We start from the raw sequence: 26,566 nt of genomic DNA, 5'->3' as shown, positions 1-26,566 counted from the left end.
CCTTAGCCGCTTGAGCCCCTAAACTTTCTTAGTTCACAGCATCTTTAGATAATTTTTAGATAATATTTACATAATACAGCACCTCTCAATAATTTTACTATATAGAACCTGTTGGCCAACACAAATACCTAACAGTTCTGTTTATTTCATAGTTAGATCCAAACACTTAAATAAGTATTTATGTCCTAACAACTTAGGAGCCATGTGAAAAAAAAAATACACATAAATTTAAAGAAAAATAATTTTTTTGTTTCACTCTTTCATAACCACAGCTGCTTACTCATAGCATGTGTGTGTCTCCTGGGCACTGCCCATCTGCTCAAACCTTAGAGTCACACTGGACACCTGGCTCTCATTTTCTGTTCCACATTGATTTTTGTTGGGTATTTGGTTTTTACTACAACAGTTGCCAAAACTCCAGCTTCGTACAGATGTAACATTAAGAGAAGTGCATCACAATCTAATAACTGTGACTATAACTACCTTGAGCTAGAAGCTTATGTGGCATCCAGCAGATGATAAGTATTGCTATGTTTCTCTATTAAAATTTAAAATATCCTATGGCACCTCTTTAGCTTGCTGTGGTTTACTGACCTGGAGTAGCTTGGCGTACAATTTAAGAACATCAGGCTTAGAAAATTCTCCCCTACTGAGTGAGACCCTCTATTCTAACTCCCTTGGCACAGTGCACATCTCCACCATGGCCCTTAGCACCTGCATTCTAAGAAGCTGCTTGTGACTTTGTTTCTTTCTTGAAGGCTATGAACTCCCTACGGGCAAGGATGATGCTTTCCTCCTCAGTGATAATACAGGGCCTAGGTGGTGTCCAACTGGGAGAAAATGAAGTAACAGGTGGATCAGAGACACAGTCAAACCCTAGAGAGCCAGGGTAGCCACAGAGGAAATCAATCTGGATGCCAGTCAAATTCAACTCTGTGGTTCTAAGCGGGAATGAGAATCTCTACTGGACCTGGAAATGGTACAGCCCTGCACCTGCTCAGTCAGGCCTCAGTCAGCAAAGGCAACCAGAGGTGCCAATAAAAAGCTACACTCCATAAACTCTTGGTTTTGTTTTTGGTTTTCATTTGGTTTTTTTTTTTTTTTTTTTTTTAAAGAGAGTCTCACTTAGTTGCCTTGAGTTAGAGTGCCATGGGGTTGAGTGCCATGGGGTTATAGCTCACAGCAACCTCAAACTCTTGGACTCAAGTGATCCTCTTGCGTCAGCCTCCCAAGTAGCTGGGATTATAGGTGCCCAACACAACACCTGTATCTTTAGAAATGGGGGTCTTGCTCAGGCTGGTCTCGAACCCATGAGCTCAAGCAATCCACCTGCTTTGGACTCCCAGAGTTCTGGGATTACAGGTGTGAGCCACTGCGCCCGGCCCTGGTAAGTGTTTTATAGAAGGAGAAGAAAAAATAGAATGAAAGGGAAGAAGGGAGGGAGGGAGGGAGGGAAGGAGGATAGGACACAGGGGAAGGAAGGGAAGAGGGGAAGGAAGAAAAGAGAAATGCTGCTTTGTCTCAGGCAAACTACCAGGAAAGGGACTTTTCCTTTCCAAATCTCCTTCAAAGAAAATGAGGGTATCTCTGTGACCCTGGGGCCAGACCAGACTGGAATCCAGAAATCAGTGGAGATTTCTGCACGTGGGAGGAACCCCAGACAGCAGTGTGGAATGAGGCCATCTGTGGGCTCTGCTTCTTCCTCCCCTTTTGGCTAATTTCCTCACAGCTGTGGCCTGATTTTTTGATTAGCCATTGTGTGTATCTTATTGGTGCTGTTCTTCCCCATCTTTAGTAGGCATGAGAGTTTGCCACTTTTTTTTTTTTTTTATCATCTTCTGCTGCAAATGAACCATAGACATAACTGGGAAGGATGAGACCAGGATCAGAAGTCAAATTTATGTTCACACATGATGGAACTTCAACAATTCAAACGTTCCACTGATTCTAACCAAGAAGCTTCCATTTAAATCATTAATTGCTATTATTTGTTGCTATAATTCAATGGTTGAGCCACTGGCATTTCAGCTTAAAGGGATATTCCTCTTTTATCTGCTCAGGGTCTGAGTCGCTATGAGGGTGGCAAATGTTCAGCCTCAGTTTGGGGTTCAGGGCCCACCCCACACACTCCCACTTGCCCTTGGCTCTGGCACCACTGGATGGACCATGGAGGTGGTGCTCTATGGCAACAGGCTTTCTTCAGCAGGGTGGAGAGCGGGAGACTTGTTCTACTGCACCCATGTTCAGTCTATTCTGTGGGCAAAGTTCTGGAAACAAACTCAACCTAAATCAGTGCCAACCTGGCAGTGGGCGAAAGGACAGTAGGGTCTCCCCCTGACTCATGACCCTGAGGGAAATGTGACTGGACTCCTGCTGCCTCCTGCCAAGGAAATTGCATACCCCTACTTCAGATAACTAACCAGTTCCTAGAAACTTTCAAAAAAAACCCCAAAACTTTGAAGTACAATATTGGAAGATAGTTTTTCCTGGTAGCTAACTTGAGCCCTTTATGCCATAGCCAAAATGTGTTTTCTTTTGGCTGAGGTGTTTCAGGTTCAATAATCTTCCACGGAATTGAGGACCTCTTCAACTAGTCTTCACCAAAATGAAGAAGTTGAATCTCCTTAACCTGTGTCATTGTCTTATCACCCAAACCTTTAATTATCTTTTTTCATTTCTTTTTCTTTGAACCCTTTCCAAAATTTGTCTTTTGCATTATGAGACCATAACTTAATTACATCTTTCATTTCCAGAGGATACTCCTAGTGCTTTAGAAGAAATAAATTAAATTTCAGTAGGATATTTTTCACTGAAGGAAGGGGATAGAAAAAAAGAGAGAGAGAAATCGGATCCTTTATATAAATAGCACATTGTCTGGTACCATAAACGAGTTTTCCTTTTCCCCATTGTTTTTGAAACAATGGGTTCCTTTAGTGAATTTACTCCCTCAGAGATTCTAACCTCTGAAACATCATGACTTGCAAGTTCTTTTGTGGGTACAGGACTTCTGTATGGAAGAAAGCAAGAGGAGGGGACCTCCGATTGTCTGGGAAACTATGAGCAAGTTCAGTGGTAGCAGCTAAGCTTCTTGTCAGGGCACAGGAACTTGTACTTCTAGACTGTTCTGTACCAGCTCCTGTTCCAAGGGAATCAAAGAGGTCTGTCTTGCTTTCCCACAACTTCATCTTCCAATGAAGAAGATGATGTCTCTTACAATGCTGTTCTTGTTAGCTGTGCACATTTTTTATCCTGATCATTTGACATCCATGCTCATGTTTTCATGGAGGAAAAAGAGGGTCTTTAACTTAGCTTTCTGCTGCAGAGCAGAGGATAGAGCGTGGCCTTGGATTGGTACCTGGCTTCTGCCCTGGGCTCAGCCATCACCTTAGCCAGGATGCTTTAAGCATGTTTCTTTGCTTCTTTCCACATTGAGTTTTCTCTTGGGCAAAATGAAGAAGTTGAGCACACAGAGGATTTCTAGGTCCCTTCCAGGCTGACCCTGAGGTCCTTATAGCATTGATCGTTCTAATTACTCCATAGAGGAGCAGGACAGGGAAGGAGGAGATGGTCTCAGCAGCCAATTGGGAAAAGAATGCTCAAAAAGATTGTCAGCTTAACTCGGATTCTCTCCCATTTCTTGTGCCTCCCAAGGACTCTGAATCAATTTAGTAAAGGGACAAGAATGATAACTTGTTGATCACCTACAAGGTGTCAGGCACCAACCATGGCTCCTTACGTTCACTAGCTCATTTAATCTTCACACCCCTCCATACAGAGGTGTACTAGGTGTCTTTCACCTCTACAGCCACCCCCAGGCAGATGTGTCCACATCCTTTAGGTCTCCCATGAAATGTCCCATCCTCAGTGCAGCCTTCCCTTACCCTGAGGTTAGGTGAGACCTCCCTGCCTATGTGTGTTCTCACGGTTCCCTGTGCTTTCCCTCCATTGCAGACTAACACTGATGTAATTAAATGCTTATCCGTATAGTTAATATTTTCATGCTTACTTGACAGAAAACTCCTTCTGGGCAGGGACCATATGTGTCTTTATTCCTATTCCTGTATTCCTAGAGCCTAACTAGCACAGTGCTGACAAAATAGTCTAGATTCAGTTTTTACTAAATAAATATAAGCGTGAATGCATGAAAAAGTGAAAGGATGGATGGTTTGACGACTAGCAAAGCTGGACACCAACCCGGTGCTGTCTGGCTCCTGGAGACCTGGCTGTAATTTCAGAAGAGCTCTCCCTGTACACTTCTGCAGAGAGGGCTGCTGCTGGAACCATCCTGTGGATATCCACTGGCTACTGGTAGGGCATTGAGTTGTTTCTCCAGAAGTAGGAATGCAGTTTTACTGCTCTGGTCATTCTCTTTTGCCTGGTGCCACTTGTCCCCAAAGGTGCCTATAAAGGAGTTGGAGATGATGGATCCAGCCTGGGGCTACTGGTGTTGGTTGGAAGTGGGTGGAGGGAGGCAATGAATTGCACCAAACCAACTGTCCCTGTAGGCATTCAGTCCTACATCCTAATAACCATCAGCGCCACTTCTAACCAATTCTGCCAAGGGGCTGCAGCAACAATGTGCTCTGTCTGGGATCTGGGTCAGTAAGAATGAGTGGGTGAAGAGGAAAGAGAAAAAACCAAGATACGACAACCTTTTAGAGAACCAAAAATAAAACACTAATGTGGAAACTGCCGAAAATAGACTGCTGAGGCTGTCAGGCTGCATGCAAATCTGATGCTAATCGCATGGAAATTAATTACAAGTCCTAACTTCCATATGCCTTGATATGACCCCGGGGGAAAACCTGCTACAGGTGTCTCCCCCACACCACAGAGGAGTGAGTGGAATACGGGCTTTGATGTTGCCTCCCTCACCCTCAACTCTGTGCTGCAGTGAGGAAAGCTGAGAGGAGGCTAAAAATACTAACAATAGAAATGTGTTTTTTTTTTCTTCCAGACAAAAAGCCTTGGCGTCCACAGGAGGAAGAAGTGTTCAGAAAGCATGTGACTGGTTGGTATGAAATAAATAAATTGAGAAAATAGCATATAATTACCTCTGAGCATATGTGGATGAGTGGGGCTGTGCAGTCTGCCTCTAATGGACCCTTCCAGGGGGAGATGAGCCAAAAGATAGGGTGACAAGCCCATTTGTCAAGTCAGTGACCTCCTCTGCCCTGGACCCAGGGTGTGCTTCTCCTTGGCGCTATTTAGAAAAATTCAAAGTAAATCCAAGATAGAGCCCCTCTCACAATATCTGCCCCCTCCAGATTCACTTCACAGGCATGGGTGCTGGGCAAATCCATTTAGAAAAAAGTTCTACTTAGGTTTTTCAATATGGCTGAGCAGATCCCACAAGGCAACCTTCCTGAGGGCTTTCGTTACCTTGGGAGCTACTCATGTTTAAGCAAGGACAAGCTGGGTTGGGAAAGGGTTTGGAGTTCATCTGAGAATGCTTCCTGGAGAGCAGTTTTAGGACTTTCTTTTTTTTTAGGAAGTTGTGGGATGAGGAGGTTGTGTGACCAGCAGGAGAACAGAAGTTGATGCGTCTGAGAATTAGTGATAAGTGTGAGCGTCAAGGAGTAGGTTTCTAGAGTACGAATGGAAACCTTTCCCCGCTCAGCACTGGGTGCGAAGCTCACGGCGGGCGGGTCTGCCTCTCTCAGCTCTTCCTTCCCTCCCATCGTTCTCACTCGAGGCCTCCTTGACTCCCTCCTCTCTCACAGGTTGTTCTCCCACGTCGGTGACCCCTTTCTGGACGACCCCCTGCCCCGGGAGTATGTCCTCTACCTCCGCCCCACCGGCCCCTTAGCACAGAAGCTTTCTGACTTTTGGCAGCAGTCGAAGCAGATTTGTGGGAAGAACAAGGCGCACAACATCTTCCCCCACATCACCCTCTGCCAGTTCTTCATGGTGAGCTGCACCCCTACCCAGGGAAGCCTGGCTCTCAGGGCCCCTCCAGCCCCTTGGGACCTGGAGTAAAAGCAGAGTCAGTTGGGAAGATGCAGAAAGAGCCGTGGGCTCCTAGAGCTGGGTGCACCTTCAGGGGATCAGTCTGGTCCATGGCCAGGGTCTCACCCCAAGTCTTTCCTCTATATATCCGCTGAGGCCCAGGGGCACCCCAGGTCTGATGTAGCATCATGATGACCAAATGCTCCTGTGGGCCCCTCAGCAAGTGGCACACTGGTTTGGCAGCCAGAACAGAGTCACTGATCTGGCTTCATCCTTATCCATTCTCATCCCTTTCCCCTCTAATGACAGGGAAAGAACAGAGACTAAGATCAGGGAACTAGAAGTGTGGTCTAAAGACAGAGAAAGGTATTTTAGTGTTGTGGACATAATCCATTTTTTTTTTCTTCACTAACTCTAGAGGAAGCAAAAATACATTTTACCTGCCATAGTTAGCTAGTCTGTAATCCTAGCTGTCAGAAAGCTTAATGACCAAATGAAATCCTCCTCGCTATATAGTAAATATAAATATACTTCATCTGCTTTAATGGAGAAGAGTTGATTTATCCACATACATCCAAGACAAAGCAGAATGGTAGCATTTTAAGACAATTCTTTAAAAAGCATTTTGCTTTAGTTTCTCTAGATATATGTTATCCCTGCCTCACCCCCTTGGGTAAAAATATGTTCCTAACACCTTCCCTTTTACCATTCACTCTGGAAATTAAAGTGATTATCATTTCCTCTTAGTCATCCTAGGATCTTTCTCTGAAGCCTTCAGGGTTTTAGAGACACTCATTCTTTCTTCCAATGCTCTCAGGAAGGTAGGAGGATGATGTCACAGCTCCATGAGACTCATTCCTCCCAACTATCCTGAGGGTGGAGGCACCATCAACTTGTGATCCTCCAAGAGGACTGGAAAAGGCACAGATGATGCAAAACGCTACAAAACAAACAACTCACCCTGGGAGGCTGGATTCTATCTTGTCACATTCTTCCTTTGTCAATATTTTTTTTATGAGCAAGGAGAACATTTTTTTCAATTGAGAAACAAATATTATATATACAGGGTGGCCATAAAATCGGGTGCAATTGAATATATTTAACATTTAAAATTTCTTAAACTATTTAAATTGCACACAAACTTTATGGCTACCCTATAAACTTGATCGTTTAATAGACATATGCCTTGGGGAATGGCTAAATCTAGCTGGGTTAGTTACATTTGCATTGCCTCACATACTTATCATTTATTTGAGGCGAGAACACTTAAAACCTACTCTTCCAATAATTCTCTAGCATGCAATGCATTGTTGTGAACCATAGTCATCATGTTGTACAATAGTCCTCTTGAACTGATTCCTTCCAGCTGAAGTTTTCTGTCATTTGACCACCATCTCCCCAGGCCTACCCATTTTGCTTTCTACTAGGCGGGTCCTACTGCATTTTGGCTGTGTTCATGGGGGCTACTTAAGAGCAAGGAAATGAGGGAAGAAGAGGGCTTGCATTCCCCAATTTAATTTACCAGCTGAATAGTCTGTGTCTGGATAATTGGGAGTCTGCAGGTCTCTCTCCCCACAGACAGGAGTGATAGCTCAGTAATTGTGTTATCAGCCTCCAGTCTCTGGGGAGAGGGCGCCAGTGTGGAGTAGCAGCAAACCCCCATGTCTCCTGGGCTCTGAGTGAAGCCTGTGCTTTTTCCCTGCCAGTGTGAAGACAGCAAGGTGGATGCCCTGGGGGAGGCCCTGCAGACCACTGTCAGCCGCTGGAAATGCAAGTTCTCAGCCCCATTGCCCCTGGAGCTCTATACCTCTTCCAACTTCATCGGCCTCTTCGTGAAGGAAGACAGTGCCGAGGTCCTCAAGAAGTTTGCTGCTGACTTTGCTGCAGAGGCTGCATCCAAAACTGGTGAGTGAACACAGCTGCCATACCAGCCATGTGAGTCAAAAAGTGTTGGGAAGGAAATGGATGGGAAATGTTTGTAGAAGAGCAGGATGGTGACAAGAGGTGGAGGGGCTGCAGGAATGGGTGCATGTGACAAAGGACACTGCAGCACTCACCTCTTAGCTCCCTGGTAAAAATATTCAACTACAGTTCTGCCCACCTCTGGAGAGACTATCTGAGGCGCAACCCCTTTGTTAGCTCGCTCCCTGTGCATCCAAACTGCAGGGCACAAGGGACTGTCCACTCAGAACTGGAGCATGTTCCTGTGCAGCAGCTCCACCTCTTCCTCCCAGTCCAGAATTAGGAAGCCTTCCTGGCTTCCCCTACAAGTCCCACCCATGCGGTGTTTATCTGGGTCTCACTGTTCACTCCGTGAGGATCCCAAGCTTTTCTCAAAAGGGAAGCATAGGAGAGAGACGAGTGGAACTGCTTCACATTAAATTATCATAAAGTTCACTAAGCCAATGCCCTTCGACTTCCTGAAGCCTCAAAAGTCCTGTCCCAAAATGTAACTCCTTCAAGATGTCCTTTTCACAGAGCTCTTAGTTCAAGCCAACTGAGATTGCCCATCAGAGGAATTAGCTTAAAGGGGTGCTTGAGGCAGGAGGCACAAGGAAGGGGCAAGAGAGAGAAGTTTGTAAAGCCGTCCCATCTGACCACAGGGACAAACAACTCAATGAGACCCTTATACAGAAGGACAAACAGACGACCCAGCATGGGGGGGGGGGGCTGTGGCTCCCTACAGAAAGAAATCACAGTCAGTGGGTACTTATAGGGCACCAATTTGGTGTTTATCCCTGAGAAATGTGGCAGAAAAGAGAACAACAAATGGTTTCTCCTGACCAGAGGCGCAGTTGGGAAGCCAGTTCAGGCCCCACGCAGTAGCTGTGGGAAGAGGGAACACATCCCAGGTGCACTGGATTGATCCTCACAGAGGAGAGACTTGCATGGGAAGGTGTTGATCAGGAAACACCAGGCGCAGGGCCTTCCAGGGCTCGGGCGCTGGAGTACAGGCAGGACTGTGAGGCTGTGAGCAGCCGACGGTAGGGAGGCTGCCCTGATGGGGCACTGAGGGGTGAATTGCACACTGAGTGCCGAACGTTAAGCTGGAGGAGACCCAGGGTTTGCCCACTGCACATTTTATGGCAGGCAGACAGGGGGAAGACCTGAGCAAAGCCATACAATTTGCTCCTTAGCCTCCTGGACCTTGACCTACACCTCACCTGCCATTGTTCCTGCTGCTGTTTTCATCCCTAATGCAGGCTCTTTCCTCATCATTCCTGTTTGCCAGAAAAGTCACAAATAGGGCTTCAGACCCAGGAAGAGCGTGATCAGGGCTCAGCATCTGCAGGAACACAGTGAGCTCTCCACTCTCAGAAGGAACCCTGGGCCTCTGAGACACCTTCTGCCCTGGGGAGGGGCCTCCTTACCCTCCCCCAGGCTCCTCTCCCCACCCCAGGCCTACTCTCAGGTGGGGCCAGACATTCCACAGGAGCTTAATATTTCAATGAAATAGCACAACGGAGAGGCAAATTACTTCCTGTTCTTATCTCTCAGTCTCAAGGAAATGGCTTTTTTCATTCCACAGTAGTTATTGTCAGAACCACTAAATCCTCACAAGAACCAAAAGCAATGCTGTAACCACAAAACCCAAATCCCCCGCAAATGAGGACAGTGGGTCTCAGCCCAGACTGCTGCAGATTTTGAGAGTGCTTACTGAGTCACAAGTTGAGGCCCCAGTTTTCCACGAGGAAAAGAGGTAGGACCAGTCCCTGGCCAAAATTCTGCTGCCACTAAGACTTGGCTAGCTTTCTTTCTCTGCCCTTGTGTGGCCCCCTGGTGGTGATCTGGAGAACTAGTGACCCTACCCAGCGTAGCTGGTCCAGCTCTGTATTTATTACCTAGTATGGAAGCCAGGTGATCACATTTTTGCCCCTGGGCCTAGGATTTAGGCCTTGGTATTCTAGATGTTGGCGCATTCAGATACCTTCATCAAGTAGATTTAGTGTCTCCCTCCATTCTAGGTGATTTAAGGAGATTCATCCACGTGTCTTCCCTCATTTAACAAGACCAGGCCCAGTGGCTCACACCTTTAATCTCAGCACTCTAGGAGGCTGAGGCGGGAGGATCTCGTAAGCTCAGGAATTCAAAACCAGCCTGAGTAAGAGCAAGACCCCATTTCCACCAAAAAATAGAAAAATTAGCCAGACATTGAAGCAGGCATTTGTAGTCCCAGGTACTCAGGAGGCTGAGGTAGGAGGATCACTTGGATTGAAGTGTTTGAGGTTGCTATGACCTAGGCTGAGGCTATGGCATACTACCCTGGGGAACAGAGTGAGATTCTGTCAAGAATAAATAAATAAATAAATAGAAAAAAAGAAAGAAAAGAAATACTGCAAACCTACATAATATGCTGGGAATGGGGGGTGGGGGGTGGTGGTATGGATACAGTGTGAACAAGAGACAAACATCTCATGGAGCTTACACCAAAGAAATGTAATGGAATATAACAGAAAAAGGACTTAAAACCAAAAGGTCCAACTTCTAGTCCTATCTTGGCCACTAACTGCTTTATGACTTGCCCAAGCCCCTTAGTTTTTCAAGATTTCTTCTAGTTGCATCTTCTCATTGTTCTAGTCTGGGCAGATGACAATTCCTCCTCATTGTTAAGTACAAAAGAGAAATAAAAGTCATTCCCTGAGGCAGCTTTTTTTTGTTTTGTTTTGTTTCCCAGGGTATTGCAGTATAATAGTCTATATACTTTAACCACTGCTTGTCAACCAAGGGTGATTTTGCTTCCTGGGGACATTTGGCAACATGTGAAATCATTTTCATAACTTGAAGGGTGCTGCTGGCAGATATCTAGTAAGTAGAGGCCAAGAATGCCACAAAACACCCTGTAATACACACGAGAGCTCCCACCCTCCCCAACAAATAATAATTCAACCCAAAATGCTGTTGAGAAACCCTGCTTTCAACTTTGCAAATATCCATCTTTCCTCTTTCATTTCTCCATTACACTCACCCAGAAGCTAAGAGACTTGATTGCAAAATGAAGGCAGTATATAATCTTGAGAGTCAAACAATTACAAAATACACTTTGTATTTCTACGTAAATTATTTTGTCCTTTTAGATTGCAGTTTCCTCATCTGAATGGTGGGGCTGGTGCTATTCAACTGGAGGGGATGAGGAGGAATCAACCAAAAGGAATGCTCTGGGCAGACCTAGAGCTCCTATGAAGAGCCCTCTACATGCGTGGCGGCTCTTTGTCTCTTGAATAGTAGGCTGATTCAGAATCTCTTCCCCCTGCCACTTTATTCTGCTGCAGGGAAGGAGAGAAATGGCGTTTGTCTAGCCACTACTTCTTTGCTGTGTGGGAAGCAGAACTGATGAGGGCTCCTTTTCGTGTTCTTCGTTAAGTCTCCGCCATCGCTATGATTACCACCTTCCAATAACTGACCTTTTTCTTCTTTTTTTGTATAGAAGTACATGTGGAACCTCATAAGAAGCAGCTGCATGTGACGCTGGCTTACCACTTCCAAGCTAGCCACCTACCCACCCTAGAGAAACTCGCCCAGAACATTGATGTCAAACTAGGGTGTGACTGGGTGGCGACCATATTTTCTCGGGATATCCGATTTGCTAACCACGAGGTAATATATCTCACTGCACTTCCGGATGCTACCAGGTGTGGGGATGTGATTACAATCAGCAGCTTGCTGCTGTAGGGAAATGGGTACCAAGACAGACAAATGGAACAAGGAACTGAATTGGTTGGCCCAGGATTTTGTCCCGGCTCTGCCCAACATATGGGGAAGCTTTCAGCATGCATCCTTCTCTGAGCCCCAAGTGGCCCATTTAGGTAACATTGCCATGATTTTATCTGCCCTGCCAACCTTACTGGGATGATAAAGAATGAAATGGGAGAACAGATAGAAAATATGTTGGAAAATTTTTAAATATTATATGAATTCATGGTATTGGTAGAAGACATCATCCTGACCTTAACTGGGGTAAAGGACATATAAATACAAAGAGAAAAAAGGAAAAAAACCTACAAAGACATAATCAACAGATATTTCCTGAGTAGATACTCAGGTAAGGTATCATGGAACATACTAGAATTTTAAAATGTGGTGCTATCCTCAAGGAGCTTTGAGTCCAGCAGAGGGGAAAGAGGATGGACACACTTGAAAAGGCAGCTCTGGCCAACCATTCTGAGAGTCAGTATGTTTTGCAGTGGGAAGGCTGTGAAATAAACGGACCCCATTTCAGGAAGAAAGACTGCCATCTTTCCTACCATCTTTCTTTTGAGGGCATCAACATTGCTTTCTAGATGAGCACTGTGCTGTACTGCTGTCATTGTTCTGAAGGAAAAGCTGAGACACAAAGAAATCAAGGGGCTCATCCAAAGTTAAATAGCAATTTGATACCAGAGCTAAAGCCAGAGCCCAGGGTTTTGGGGGGGATTTTTTTGCAGTTTTTGGCCAGGGCTGGGTTTGAACCCACCACCTCCAGTATATGGGGCTGGCACCCTACTCAGTGAGCCATAGGCGCTGCCCAGAGCCCAGGTATTTTGATAAATAATGTTGGGCGATGCATCTAAAAAAAGACCGCACAATTTGAGCTAGCGCAGTGGCTCATGCCTATAATCTTAGCCCTCTGCGAGACCGAGGCAGTTAGATAGCTTGGGCTCAGGAGTTCAAGATCAGCCCAAGCAAGGGTGAGACCCTGTCTCTACTAAAAATAGATAAACTAGCTGGACATGGTGGTACATACCTGTAGTTTCAGCTACTTGGGAGGCTGATGAAAGAGGACTGCTCAAGCACAAGAGTTTGAGGTTACTGTGAGCTATAACACCACGGCACTCTAGCTAGGGTGACAAAGTGAGACTCAGTCTCAAAATAAATTAACAAAAAAATAAAAAACAAAAAAACACAATTTGATTAAAAAAATTGTCTTCAGATTTAACTATACTTATTAAGCAATTATTTACATTTGTTTTTTTAAACAGAGAAAGAACTGATGTTTTGTTAGTTTACATAGCTTCTTAGCATCTCTTTTAGGCTTTTTTTAGACATGAAAAATAGAACCTCGGGGTTAAGACCAGGCAACCTCACCATTATCTTCGAAATGTGAAGAAGGGCCAGTAACCGGTAAATCAAAGTTCAGGACTAAGCACTGCACCCTGTGAGTGTCAAGGACATGCGTGCAGCTTCGTCTAACTCTGCTGATGGGACTGTCCTGTCCTCCTTTTGCATCATTTGGTGCAGGTTTCTCTAAATATGCATTAAGTCATCTGGGCCTTCCTTAAGAATTCTGACATCTCCTGGAATCACTTAGGATGAGCCCTAAAGATAACTAAGTAGGTGTGGCTGGTTAAACTCCTTCTGATGGCAGAGAAAAAAAGAAAGGCAGGGGTTGCATACAGATGGCCTCTGAGAAGTCACCTTTCTAAGAGAAGGAAGGTGGCGATGGAATTTTACAAGGAATATCCTCTAATCAACAGTGCCCTCCAGTTAACTCAAAGGGTAATTGCTTTTCTGCCTGACCCACATTCTGCTCAATTGGCATGGAAGGAAAGAGGCAGCAAGCGCCCACATGAATTATTTTCTAAAAATAACTTGGCCTCTTTTATCTCTTATTTGCAAAAGCTCATTTATTACTGCTCCTTCTGATAAAACTCTCCTTGGCCCCCTTGGCCCCCTTGGCCTAGACCTCTCCCCCTGAGGTCTTTTGGTCCTAACCTGAGCCCCTCTGCATATATAAACCTCTTCTTGCCTGCTTTCTTCACTGTGTCCCCAGGAAGCAGTTTTCAGTGATTGTTCCAATGAGGGAACAGACGTCCAGAGAAGGAAAGCGGTTTTAGGCAAGGACACTCAGCAAGGCACAGTGATTCGAGGGAAAACTCCCAGGTCTCAACTTCTGCTATTTAGAGTCTCGCTTGAAGGCCAGGCATGGTGGCTCACACCTGTAATCCTAGCACTCTGGGAGGCCAAGGCAGGTAGACTGCCTGAGGTCACAGGTTCGAGACCAGCTTGAGCCAGAGCAAGACCTAATCTCTAAAAATGAGCCGGGCATTGTGGCAGGTACCTGTAGTCCCAGCTATTTGGGGAGGCTGAGAATTGCTTGAGCTTAAGAGTTTGAGGTTGCTGTGACACCACAGCACTCTACTGAGAGCGACAAAGTGAGGCCTTGTCTCAAAAAAAAAAAAAAAAAAAAAAAAAAACAGATTCTCACTTGATCTGGACTTACAGATGCCTACTTGTACTTCACTTTGATTCTTCCATATTAGTGATTACATTGGGTCACACCAGTTGCATGCACCAAGCAAAAGAAATCTGGGGGAAGGGGACAGAGGTATAAAGAAAAGCATGAATTCTGGACTCTAGCACACTCAGCTTCAAATTCTGGCTCCATGATTTTAGGAGAAGTTAGATTCACTTTGACAACTTGTGTAATTCTCCAGGTAGTCTTTAGTTTTCTTGTCTGTAAAATATGATAATGTTGTGATAGACTGTTGTGAGGACTACACAAGAGAATATACGAAAAGGCTCTAACCCAGCACAAAGCTGATGCAACAAAAAAATTGCTGCAGCTATCATTATTCCTAAGAACACAAAGGGCTTTAAAGGCAATGCAGTTCGTACAGGGCTGAGACTGCCCTTATGCCTTAAACTTTAAGTTCACAACCAGCAGAGGAAGGGAGAAAACACACACCTGAGGTTGGCACAAAAAGAATTCTTGAAAGTAGATACCAAATATAAAACCGAAGAATGGGCATAATAATGTCATGTAAGCTAGGCATGGGTCTACCTCTCAAACTTAGGCTAACTTTTTTTGTCTGCTTTTAGAAAGAAATGAGAAGTGGGGACATGGTTCCCAGTTATAATTTTAAGTGTGCTACAGTACCTTAATCCTTTCATTATTCATTCAATAAATCAAAGCCACTAGGCCAGGTACAGTGGCTCACGCCTACAATCCTAGCACTCTGGGAGGCCGAGGCAGGTGGATCAACTGAGCTCAGGAGTTTGAGACCATCCTGAGTAAGAGTGAGACCTGGTCTGTACTAAAAACAGAAAAACTAGCCAGGTGTTGTGGCAGGCTCTGTAGTCCCAGCTACTCAGGAGGTGGAGGCAAGGGAATCACTTGAGCCCAAGAGTCCTATGATGCCATGGCACTCTACCCAGGGCACAAAAGGAGACTCTGTCTCAAAAAAAAAAAAAAAAAAATTAAAGCCACTTATTTTCCAACTACTCTCTGCCTAAGACATAATGTCTATGTCTCCAACCTTTTGTGTCTTGATTTCCCCGGGAATATTCTGAGCTGGAATAGCGCCCTCCCTTCAAGAGTTCTCTGAAGTTGTGTTGAGTTTCTCAAGAGAAAAGCACCACTGGGCCAAAGGCATGATGGGCCAACACCATGCTCTGCTTGAGTATCTGAAGAAAGCAGGTTCAGGGTTGTTCCCTACAATTCAGTGTCTTTCTCCACCTTGTTCCAGGAAAAATAATGTTCCTTTTCATGGGACATCACACACCCAGCTTTGAGATTTATGAGATTTCATGTGAACTTTTTTTTCCCCTTTAAGCTGTTTTAATGATCCATCAGAAAACTTTCTTGGCTTGTTTGGAAAGGTGGTTTGAGTGTGTATGAGGCAGAGGGACAGGAGGAGTGAGGAGGCAACTGGGGAGCAGAAAGATCTAGAACTGAAAGGTGTTGGAGTCGGAACTAGGGAAAGGTGCCCTACTTTGTGAAAGGGAAGTCAGAAATCCAGCAGTACAGACAAGTCCTGTGCCTTAGCAATTTCATCCTCTGAGAAGGATCACACTTCTGCTGATTTCCAGAAGGAAATTTCCTCTTCCCAGCATTTGTTGTCGACTGGACACCAGTGAGCTGATTAGCTCACAGGCTTCCCCAGCACAGTGTGCAGGGGTCAGGGGCAAGTGGACAGAAGGACATCACACAGGGATCAGGTGCCATGATGGGGCAGTGGAAATAATTATGCCCCTTCTGTATACGCAGCTTTGTCCTAAGGTATTTGCTCAGATTGTCTCATTTAAAATTTATAGTCTAGGTGTTTTATTACAGATGAGAAAACTGAGGCCAAACAAAGTTAAAAATCTGAAAAGGTTTAATTCTTGGTCTAAGTCCACTGGCATCGTAGTCGTCCAGAGAGCCCACAGTCTTTCCAGTGAATTTCCAAATACTATATCTGAGTCCCAGTGGGAAATGACACGGTGCCTGAAGGAAAGTCCAGAACCATTCATAGCACTGGGTGCACACCCACAACCCCTGAGACTGAGAAGAGCTCTCCCATCAGAATCCAGGTCTACTCAGAGCCCATGGACCTCAGGGGCTCCTGTGCGTGGTGCCCTCTGGTGATGTGCAGCATTGATGCTGAGCACACAGTCCCCCTTCTCGGGGACTCAGAAGAACAGCCAAATGCGGGGCTTACTCCTCCTCTCTTCCTTTTTCAGACATTACAGGTGATCTACCCCTACACCCCACAGAATGACGACGAGCTGGAGCTGGTCCCGGGGGACTTCATCTTCATGTCCCCAATGGAGCAGACCAGCACCAGCGAGGGCTGGATCTACGGCACGTCCTTAACCACGGGCTGCTCTGGACTCCTGCCGGAGAACTACATCACCAAGGCCGACGAGTGCAGTACCTGGATATTTCACGGGTAAGCACATCAAGACATCTGCCCATTGCTTTTGAACAGCACTGCCAAGGGAGGATTTGAGGAGGTGGCAGAAATGGATTTGATCCTAGACAGCAATGACAGGAAGTGGAATCCGGGGGAAGATGGCTCTAAGAATTCCAGACTTCCTAGAAAGGAGGTGTGAGTGCATGGGGAAGAGGCAAAACGGACTGCTCTGCCTGCCCCTGCCTTCCCCACGTGATGTAGCTTCTGCCTGACTTCCTGATGGGAGACTCCACTGAGGCTGCTCAAGGTCCATATCTTCTGGCTGAAGGGTAGTATCAACCCAGTGCTATGTCTTCACTGCTTTGGGTCATTACTCAGAGTAGTCTGGCCTCCCTGACCTGAGCAGCTGAGCAGATTCCCACTTTGCAGGCCAAACCAATAGTGGATGGTCAGAAGCCCTCACCAGTGCCCCTCCAGGTGACCTGGGCAAGTCCTTAGAGGCAGCACCTGTCCGCCTGACAACAGAGACCGTGCCAATGGGAGCGGGCAACTGCCAGAGCCCACAAGGGCACGTTGCTGCCCCAGCCTTCTCTAGTGCAGTAACTTCCCACCCACCCTCATTACTGTTTTGCTCCCATCCCTTACTGTTCCCATGTTCAGAATGGCCTGTGTCGTCTGGCCAGTTTTGTCCCCATAAGAAAATGGTAGTGAAAGGCACCTTCTCTCCCTCAATCCAAGCAGCTCCAAGCCAGCGCTTCCCTGCCACACTCAAGCATCCAGCCAGGGTGCAGGTGCTGCTTTGTTTTTCCTCCCTCTTGTTTGCACCATGTGGCAACATGGCTGAGGGGCAGAATCCCTGGGCACCAGCTGCCTGGTGGCTGACATCGTTACTGCCACCACACAAGAGGAGAGGGGTGATTTCAGCAAGTGTTTTGCCTGCAGGGAGAAAGGAAGAGGGTCCCCTGCCCTGGTGAGCAACAAGCAGACAAACCACAGACAGGTTTGAGGGGAAGACTATTTTCTTCCTTAGTAACCCCACCGGCAGTCCCTTCTGCTCCCTTCCATTCCCCACCTCCCGCCTGCTCGTGAACATCCAGCATCTGATGGCACAAAATTAAAGCATCAAAGCTGCCTCATGTTCCCCAAACATTTGCCTTTTCAGAAATGTTTCTGAAGATCAAAATGCCTAAGCTGGGTTTCCAAAGTCACTATTTTATCTTTATAAAAACAAGTAAAGCAAAATATGCATAAATAAACTAAGAACTAAAAGATTATTTGCCTAATAAAGCACAGCTCCCGGATCTCAATCATTTATTTATTTATTTATTTTGGAGACAGATTCTCACTCTGTTTGCCTGAGGTAGAGTGCTATAATGTCATCATAGCTCACAGCAACCTCAGACTCTCGGGCTCATGAGATCCTCTTGCCTCGGGCTCCCAAGTAGCTGGGACTACAAGCGCTCACCACAACGTCTAGCTACTTTTCTTTTTTTTAATAGAGAAGGGACTCACTCTTGCTCAGCCTGGTTTCCCACTCCTGAACTCAAGCACTTCACCTGCCTTGGCCTCCCAGAGTGCTAGGATTACAGGTGTGAGCCACTGTGCCCGGCCCAGATCTCTTTCTTAAAAGTAGGGCTACGTGTATGAGAAGAGTGTAGATGAGATGCCCTGCTGCCATGTTTAAGGTCACGTCATTCAAACCCACTCTGCCCTGAGTCAGAGCTCAGACTGAGGCATGGGCCAACCTAAGTGGCTGCAGCCTGTGTGTCATTTCCTTTGGAGAAATTACCAGTGATGTTATTTCCCTTGGTATCATGTCTGGAATTAAACTATCAGCTTCCAGAGCCAGCCCTGCTGAGAGCAGGGAAATGCTAGCCTTAGGCATTAGGATACCGTGATAAAGACTTTACCTTTTGCTGAGCGAGGTGGCTCACACGTGTAATCCCAGCACTCTGGGAGCCCGAGGCAGGCGGATCACCTGAGCTCACGAGTTCAAGACGAGCCTGAGCTAGAGCAAGGCCCCATCTCTAAAAATAGCCAGGCATTAAAGTGGACACCTGTAGTCCCAGCTACTCGGAAGGCTGAGGCAAGAGAATTGCTAGAGCCTAACAGTTTGAGGTTGCTGTGAGCTAGGATACCATGGTACTCTCCGAGGGTGACAAAGTGAACCTCTGTCTCAAAAAAAAAAAAAAAAGAAAGAAAGAAAAGACTTTAAGTTTTGTTAGCCAGGCATGGTGGTGGGTGACTATAGTCCCAGCTTGAGCTCAGGAATTTGAGGTTGCTGTGAGCTATAATGAGGCTACTGCACTTCAGCCCCCAGAGCAGGATACTGTCTCAAAAAAAGAAAAATTAAGTTCTGATTTCAGTAGTCTTTGATTCAGATCTTTCCTACTTAGCAGCTGTGTCACCTGGCCAAGCTGTATCACCCCTCTGCACTTGTTTGCTTATCTAGAAAGTAAAGCTAATAACTGCACTTCCCTCATAAGGCCTCACTTTCCATGGATCAGTCAGGTGTATAACAGCACTGCCTGTCCAGTAGCCATTCATGTTATGATAATTTTTTTCCTGTCTCTTGCTTACCAGTCCTTGCTTTTGTATTCATTAAAGCAAATGTCTCTTCCCACAAAAGTGATCCTAAGGAGGGCTTGCACTTTCCTATTTAACCTCAGAGGCAGAATTAAGTCAAGCAGGTAGAGTCCACCTTCACCCTATGACAGACCTCAGCCCAGTCCTTCCCAGAGATAGACCTGAGTAGGTAGAGCTGCAGGGGGAGCTCAGGCGACCCAGCTGGCTTGATGGGTCAGCTGGGTCCCCACTGACCCCACTATGTAGCGGGGACTGAGGGTCAGTGAGCTTCCTCCCTGCCTCAGTTCTCTGAGTCCTTCCTAGGGAGACACCTTCTTACTGCCTGCACTGGAGTCTTGCCTGGTTCTGAGTATCCCTAAGTATCTGTCAGTGAAGAAGCTCCATTGTGTCCTCTGAGACAGAGTGAGCTGCCTGGCTCCTCTGAGCTAACCACAGACCTTGTGGGTCCCAAGGAGGGGCCTTCTGTGCTTGGGAAAATGTTCTAGGTGTCAAGCCCGGCTTCCTCCCCTCTCCGTTCTCAGCATAAACCATCTGACTATTGTCTTACTGGGACTGACAGCCTCATGCTGTCTCAGAGTGTGCCACTCCTTTGTTTGCAGTGATGGGTAAGAAGGGAAGGAGGCTGGCCTTCTCCTCGCCATGTGACCTCAAGGAGGGAGAGAGAGGGATCCTATCTGTGTCTTCACAGAAAGAAATGAAGAGACACGCTCAAGCAAGAAGTCAGCACGACTCCAGATCATCAGACACATTAGTCCCCAGGGCTGTGATGACTCAGACAGTAAAACTGAATTTTCTTTAACTGTGTGATGTTCGGGAAGGTCTCAGTTTAAAATAAAGGAGAACAGCTTGTCCATTAGACTGTGTAAATGGCATCAGATTTCCTTGGGCTACAGTTACTTAAATTTTACCATAACAGGTTTCATTGGCTCTACGCCAGACGTCCTGATGCAGCGTTGTTAAACTGTATGTTCCTAGGCCCTATCCAGACCTGCTGAATCATGGTCTGTGAGGAGTAGGGCCCAGGCATGAGTTTTTTTTTTTTTGTTTTTTGTTTTTTTTTTGACGCAGAGCCTCAAGCTCTCACCCTGGGTAGAGTGCTATGGTGTCACAGCTCACAGCAACCTCCAACTCCTGGGCTTAAGCAATTCTCTTGCCTCAGCCTCCCAAGTAGCTGGGACTACAGGTGCCCACCACAACATCCAGCTATTTTTTTGGTTGTAGTTGTCATTGTTTGGCAGGCCCAGGTTGGATTTGAACCCTCCAGCTCTGATATATGTGGCTGGTGCCCTAGCCACTTCAGCTACAGGCGGCAAGCCAGGCATGAGTATTTTTTAAATGCCCCCTGGTGATTCTGATATATACAAGGGCTGAAAATTACTTTTTCAAAGTACCAGTATAAGATTTTTGAGACCACTGTTTATAAGTAGAATGAGTCTTATCATTTATTTATAGTCAAAAGGGCCACTCCTGAGAGTGAAAGGGCTGCTAAAATATTAAAACTGTATCATTTTTGGAAAAAAATCTACTAACAGCCATAATATTGTTGAATATAAAAAGTTCTTTTTAAAATAAATTTCTTGGCTGGTGTAGTGGTTCACAACTGTAATCCTAGCACTCTGGGAGGCCAAGGCGGGAGGATTGCCTGAGCTCAGGAATTCAAGACCAGCCTGAGCAAGAACAAGATCTCTACCAAAAATAGAAAAACTAGCAGGGCATCGTGGCAGGCACATGTAGTCCCAGCTACTCAGGAGGCTGAGGCAAGAGGATCGCTTGAGGCCAAGAGTTGCTGTGAGCTGTGATGTCATGGCACTCTACCCAGGGTGACAGAATGAGACTCTGCCACACCCCCCCCCAAAAAAAGATAAATAAAATAAGATTCTTTGTTTAAGTCATCATATTTTCTTTAAGAGCTCATATTTTCTTAACCACACGAGGGTGGTAGCAATTCTTGCCCTATCTACTCTGTGAGGTTATTGTAAAAATCAAAAGTAGGCATGTATACAAAAGTGCTTTCCAATCTCTGTAGATAAGCTCTGTTAACTGACTTGTTCCTTGTAGCCTCACCAACTACAACTGTGCTGGATGTGATAGATACTTGATAAATATTTACTGAATAAAAAAAAGAAAGTTATAATAATAATGCTGTATTTAACATGAAGGATCCAGAACAGGGGCGGAACTGAACAAGTTGCTGGGGAAACAGACACAAACCAGGACTGTGCTGGGCAAACTGGGGCATGTGGGACCCAGGCTGCAAAGAAACAAGACGTCTATAACTTAAACGCTCCCCCTTGCCTCTCTCCAGTAACTCAGAACAAGATGTTTGTTGGATTTGCCTGACAACTATATGTAAATGGCAATGTTTATTAGATGAAGCTTTTTGGAGGTCTCACTATTCACAATAATTTAAACTTGGCACGTTTTGCCTGACTTCCTTGCAGTGAGACCTCTTTTGGGCTTCTGTAGTTACACTCAGCAATGAAAGTTCTTGGCTCACAGCCCTAAACATCTGGTGAGAACAGTCTCCTCTGAAATTGTTTTGTCTTTAATCATCTTGTTGGAGGTGTTACTGAGGTGGGGACAGGGTTTGAGGCTGAAGAGGATAGAACAGAGGATAGAGTTTCCATGAGCATCAGGAGTTGTGGGCAAAGTGGTAGAGGGCTGAAAATCCCAGCTCATTCTTCACTTCAGATGGAAATTACCATGGAAAATATCAAAGGCATCAGGGATTGCTTATTTCTTTTGAACAAGAAAAATAGCTGCAAACAGTGGTACATAATTGATACCTCATTATTCTTTAACATGCCTCTGTTGCCAACGTCTGTGGCATCCTAATAAGCATAAAATCATTGGGCCCCATCCTTGCCCAGAGGGATGAATGCATCTGCCCATCTTATTAATTACAAGAATTCAGCATAAAACAAGATGTTCTTCCCCAAGAATAGCCCATTTTGTTCAGCATTCCCAGCCATTGCACTACCAGGATGAAGTGCTGATGACTCCTGGCCAAAGCAGTTAGCATCTTCCCATCTTCCTTTGCAGTTCTTACTCCATCTTAAATACATCATCGTCCAACCCTCTCTCTTTTGGGGATGGAGTCTTGGAGAGGAGGCATTATGAGGAGCAGGGACTGGGGGAGCCAACACCCCTGACTATCATCTGCCAGCCCATGCAGGTAAGGTGATCATTGGAGCCATATCCTCCACTCTAAGCAGGATTCACCAGGAACCTTTCTACTAACCATGAGGCATCTCCCCTGCTGCCCCCAAAGGTCCCCAACCTCTTGGAGAGAGAGTACACAAGATTTTAAAAGATGCACTGTAATTCAAAGCTAGGAAGGGTCAGCTACGTGGTATCGACAGTCACCACCAGCATTTGAGTCTAGGCTATTAGAGAAGGTTGTTGCACAGAAAGAGGAAGGGATATTTTATCTCTATAAAGTAGGAATAATGCCCTTAGTTGTATCTATTTAGTAAATTGTTGTGAAGCTTAAAGAAAATAATAAAATAAGGCTCTTAACACAGTAACCAGCATATTATGAGTGCTCAGCATATGTTAGCTTCTCCACGAAAGACTGAGATGGGAGGAGTGGGACAGTAGTTGTTGAATAGTGCAGACAAAAGTAAGTTGAAAGTTTAAGCAGGTTGAGGGTCCAAAGAGTAGCCCCCTTGGCTGGAGCCCAGGTTTTGAATTAGGCAACAATAGGAAAAGAAATGGAAAAGACCACTGTCCCAAGTATTAGGCATGTCAGGGCAACCAGAAGTGTCCAGTGCCGGCCAGCCTGGACCTGATAGCACTGAAGAAACTGGAAACAGCTGATCATCTCAGAAAGAAGGGAAGTAGCAACTTCTAAAGGTCCCACCCAGTGGTTATAGAAACCAAAGTCATCTGGACTTGCCTCACTAGACTCATCTGTTTCATCACCCAGGGGCAGTGTTGCCCTCTCTGAGCATGGACATGGTCAGACACAGCCCCTACCTAGGCAAACAGGCTTCACTGCTGGAGCAGACCCTGAGAACCAAATCATAGGCGTTTTCTACAATACACAAACCATCAATGACGTCATCTGGATAAATGGATAAAACCATTGATGGTTTGTATATGGTAGAAAACGCCTGTGATCTGAGAGCCACTCTTTTGAGATGAGGCAGACATAAGTGTGATAATAGAAGTTCTCACCTCCTGAACAAGCTGATGAGGTGTCCGTTTGGGGGAGGAAGCTGTCCCACTAGACAGCTATCTGTGCATTAGTGGCTGGTTTTTACCTCTGAGCTGTAACTTAAACTGGCCATCCTGTTTTAGTAATGCCAAATGCTATTCCTAACAACAGTGGCTGTTGCATTTTCATAACCCTTCTTATTTTACAAAGCACCTGTAATTTATCTCGTGTAAGCCTCAAAATACCTCGAAGGCCTGTAGGATGAGCCTTAGTAGCCTCATTTTACAGACAGGCCAAGCTAAATCCAAGGCAGCTGAGGAGCTTGTCCAAGGTATGCCTCGGTGGGCCTTGCACTGGAGCTCAGCTCTTCTGGCTCCCGGCCCCAGGGTATGTCTACTTCTCTAGGCATTTCCCACTAACAGCCTTTCTCTCTCCACAGCCTCTGAGAGTCAACAGCCAGCCTGGCCCTCAAAAGCGATGCCTGTTTGTGTGTCGGCATGGGGAAAGGATGGATGTTGTGTTTGGGAAGTACTGGCTGTCCCAGTGCTTTGATGCCAAAGGTGAGTTGTTGGCAGGCCTGCTCAGCACTGGCATACCCATCATGGCCTCTAGGAGGCGCTGCTAAGCTACATTTATCCAGATGATGTCATTGATGGTTTGTGTATTGTAGAAAACACCTGTTATCTGTAAGTCCTTAGTCATTGTTTTTGAGTTTTAGGGAGGACATAATTTCTTGACACCCTTTTATATGGAAGCACCAGGAACCAAAGATGGCAGATATCTTGTCCAAGGTCATATGACAAAATTAGCAGCAGAGAATATACTCTGAGTTCTTTCCATTAAATCACCCTGGTTCATTGGGTTCCACTTTCATCTGAGTGGCATTTTAAGTAGGGAGGCTTGCCTAATCAGAGAATCCCACCTGCTTTAGAGCATCTGTTTGTTACTTTCACTTGGAAAGTATCTCTTGTCACTTTTGTTGGCAGCATGGAACAGTGAATTCAGTGTCACTTCACCAGGGAAAGTGTCAGCCTTAATATTTTCTGTCATCTTCTGCCAAGTTCATTTTGGTCTGTTTGTTGAGGAAGGAATGAGGGTAGAGAGGGTGTCAGGATCAGTAAGGGAAGTCCCAAGGACACAAGAAGCTCATGTAGGCACTACCTGACCATTTCTTTTTCCAGGCCGCTACATACGCACCAACCTGAACATGCCTCACAGTTTACCTCAGCGGAGCGGTGGTTTCCGGGACTACGAGAAAGACGCACCAATCACTGTCTTTGGATGTATGCAAGCAAGACTCGTGGGTGAGTGGCCTGGGTGCTGCTTCAGAAGACTGGTACCATGAGGTACTCAGGACACCTTCTGTGGGTTTCCATAACTTTCCTACTTGTAATATATTTCCTCCATTCCAAAGGGATTTATTGTCCAACCCTTAGGTGCTCAGCCCCAGGTTACTTTACCAAACTGAACGAGGGGTGACCCTACTGGGAAGTGCATGACAGAGTGATGGGGGAGGTCAGCTTCTACTTCAAAACAGCAGCCTCTGCCACGTGGCTGTAAGAACAGGGCAAGAATTCAGGAGCAGAGAGCCCTGGAGTGGCTGAATTTACACAAGCCAGGTGGTACTTCAGAGATGCCCAGGTCTTTACAGGTTCATTTAATACCTGCCATGCCTGCCTGCCACAGTAACCTGTCCTGTTCAGTCATTTAACAGATATTTGTTGATTACTTAATTCGTGCAAATTATCCAGCTGGGTGTTGGAGACCCAGGTATGAGCCCCCACCATCAAGGAAACAAATTTATGCATGGACAGATGTCATATGATACAGTGTAGACATAAAGTTCATGGGCAATTTAAACTTGTTTACTATTTAAATTGCCCATGAACTTTATATACACCCTGTATGTTAAATTCAATAGCAAAGCCATGCACAAAGTTTTATGGGAAAGCCAAAAAAAAAAAAAAAATCTAAAAGGGTGGAAGAGGCAAGCTGGGAGCTGAAGTGGAAGTTACTGTCAAAGATGGAGCAAAAGGAAAGAAAGGACATTCTCGGTGGGAAATACCACAAAGTTGTAGAAGAAACAGTATCGTGCAGAGAAACAGGCAGCCTTGGTTCCAGAGTATAAATCAGGAGTGTCCAACCTTTTTTTTTTATCTGCCAAACACTGAAAGAGTAAGGGTTGTCTCATGCCACATATTAAATACACAAACACTAATGCAAACTGATTAGCCAAAAAAAGGTCTGTGCACACATTTCATGATTCCCAACATCACAGATAAGCAGAAAAAATGCTCACAAAATCAGCATGAGATGCAGGTTAGACCCCACTGGTATAAATTGAGGCAGGACAAGAGATGAGGCTGATGAGGAAAGATGGAGAAAGATAAGTTCACAGAAGACCTTATCACCATGTTGAGGTGAAGGGACTTTATCCAATGGAGAGAAGTGGATTCCATAAAAGAAGGGTTATTATCAGGTGTTGGGATTTATTTCTCGTGTCCAAGAACATGACAAGTTGTGGTTTTGGTTAGCACAGAATAAAATTAAAACAAGGCCTAATTTTTGCAGTATTAACTTTCTCACCTCTACCACAAACTTAAAGTCAGAGCATTGTCCTGTGCTCCTAGGACTCTCCTAGATGGATGTTTTACCACTTATTAGCACCAGGGAGAAAGAAAGAACATGACAAGAAGATCCCTTGTCACTTGCCCCCTTCCATATGGGCACTGATAAAGGGGGAAACAAGGTTGAAACCAGCTGATAAAGGGGGAAACAAGGTTGAAACCATTGGCTCCACATGAGCCCCAACTAGGGAAGAGGTGTCCACACCATTCTCTATGTGAGCCCCAACTGGGAAAGAGGGGCCCACAAAAGGCCTAGGCTTCACACTGAGTGTCAAGCTGAACTGAGTAAATCTATCAGACTGATTCTTCCTTGGTTTTCTTTGCAGGTGAAGCCTTATTAGAGAGTAACACGGTTATTGACCATGTCTATTGCTCCCCCTCCCTACGCTGCGTTCAGACTGCCCACAATATTTTAAAAGGTACAAGATTCTTGGGTTGACAAAGGTCAATGGGGTTGACCTCTTGGGTTGACAGAGGTCCATTCCTCTGTCTCTAGGCTGTTCTGCACCTAAATTATCTGAGAGTCATGGGACATGAGCCAATTGAAAGGTTTGAATCTGGAATTTTTAGCAAGGATTCTTGTGGTTTTCAACCTTCGTAATGCTGCGAGCCTTTAATACGGTTCCTGTGGGTCATGACCCACAGGTGGAGAA

The 26,566-nt window shown here is 45.6% G+C and overlaps 1 protein-coding gene across 1 annotated transcript in view; it reads left to right on the top strand.

Annotated features, from left to right (window-relative positions):
- UBASH3B (ubiquitin associated and SH3 domain containing B) overlaps positions 1-26,566 on the top strand; it is a 139,262-nt gene that overhangs the window by 103,691 nt on the left and 9,005 nt on the right. The window contains exons 2-10 of the mRNA XM_003796798.3: positions 4,958-5,011; positions 5,724-5,910; positions 7,656-7,854; positions 11,375-11,544; positions 16,369-16,577; positions 22,170-22,302; positions 23,726-23,846; positions 24,468-24,590; positions 26,240-26,332. Of these exons, the coding sequence (XP_003796846.1) occupies positions 4,958-5,011; positions 5,724-5,910; positions 7,656-7,854; positions 11,375-11,544; positions 16,369-16,577; positions 22,170-22,302; positions 23,726-23,846; positions 24,468-24,590; positions 26,240-26,332 (1,289 nt within the window). The remainder of the gene's footprint in view (positions 1-4,957; positions 5,012-5,723; positions 5,911-7,655; positions 7,855-11,374; positions 11,545-16,368; positions 16,578-22,169; positions 22,303-23,725; positions 23,847-24,467; positions 24,591-26,239; positions 26,333-26,566) is intronic.

This window comes from Otolemur garnettii, unplaced genomic scaffold, assembly GCF_000181295.1.
Source record: "Otolemur garnettii isolate 467f Iridium unplaced genomic scaffold, OtoGar3 scaffold00108, whole genome shotgun sequence".
Taxonomy (NCBI): domain Eukaryota; kingdom Metazoa; phylum Chordata; class Mammalia; order Primates; family Galagidae; genus Otolemur; species Otolemur garnettii.
The sequence above is the reverse complement of the archived record's forward strand: the minus strand, read 5'-3'. Positions and strand labels throughout refer to the sequence as shown.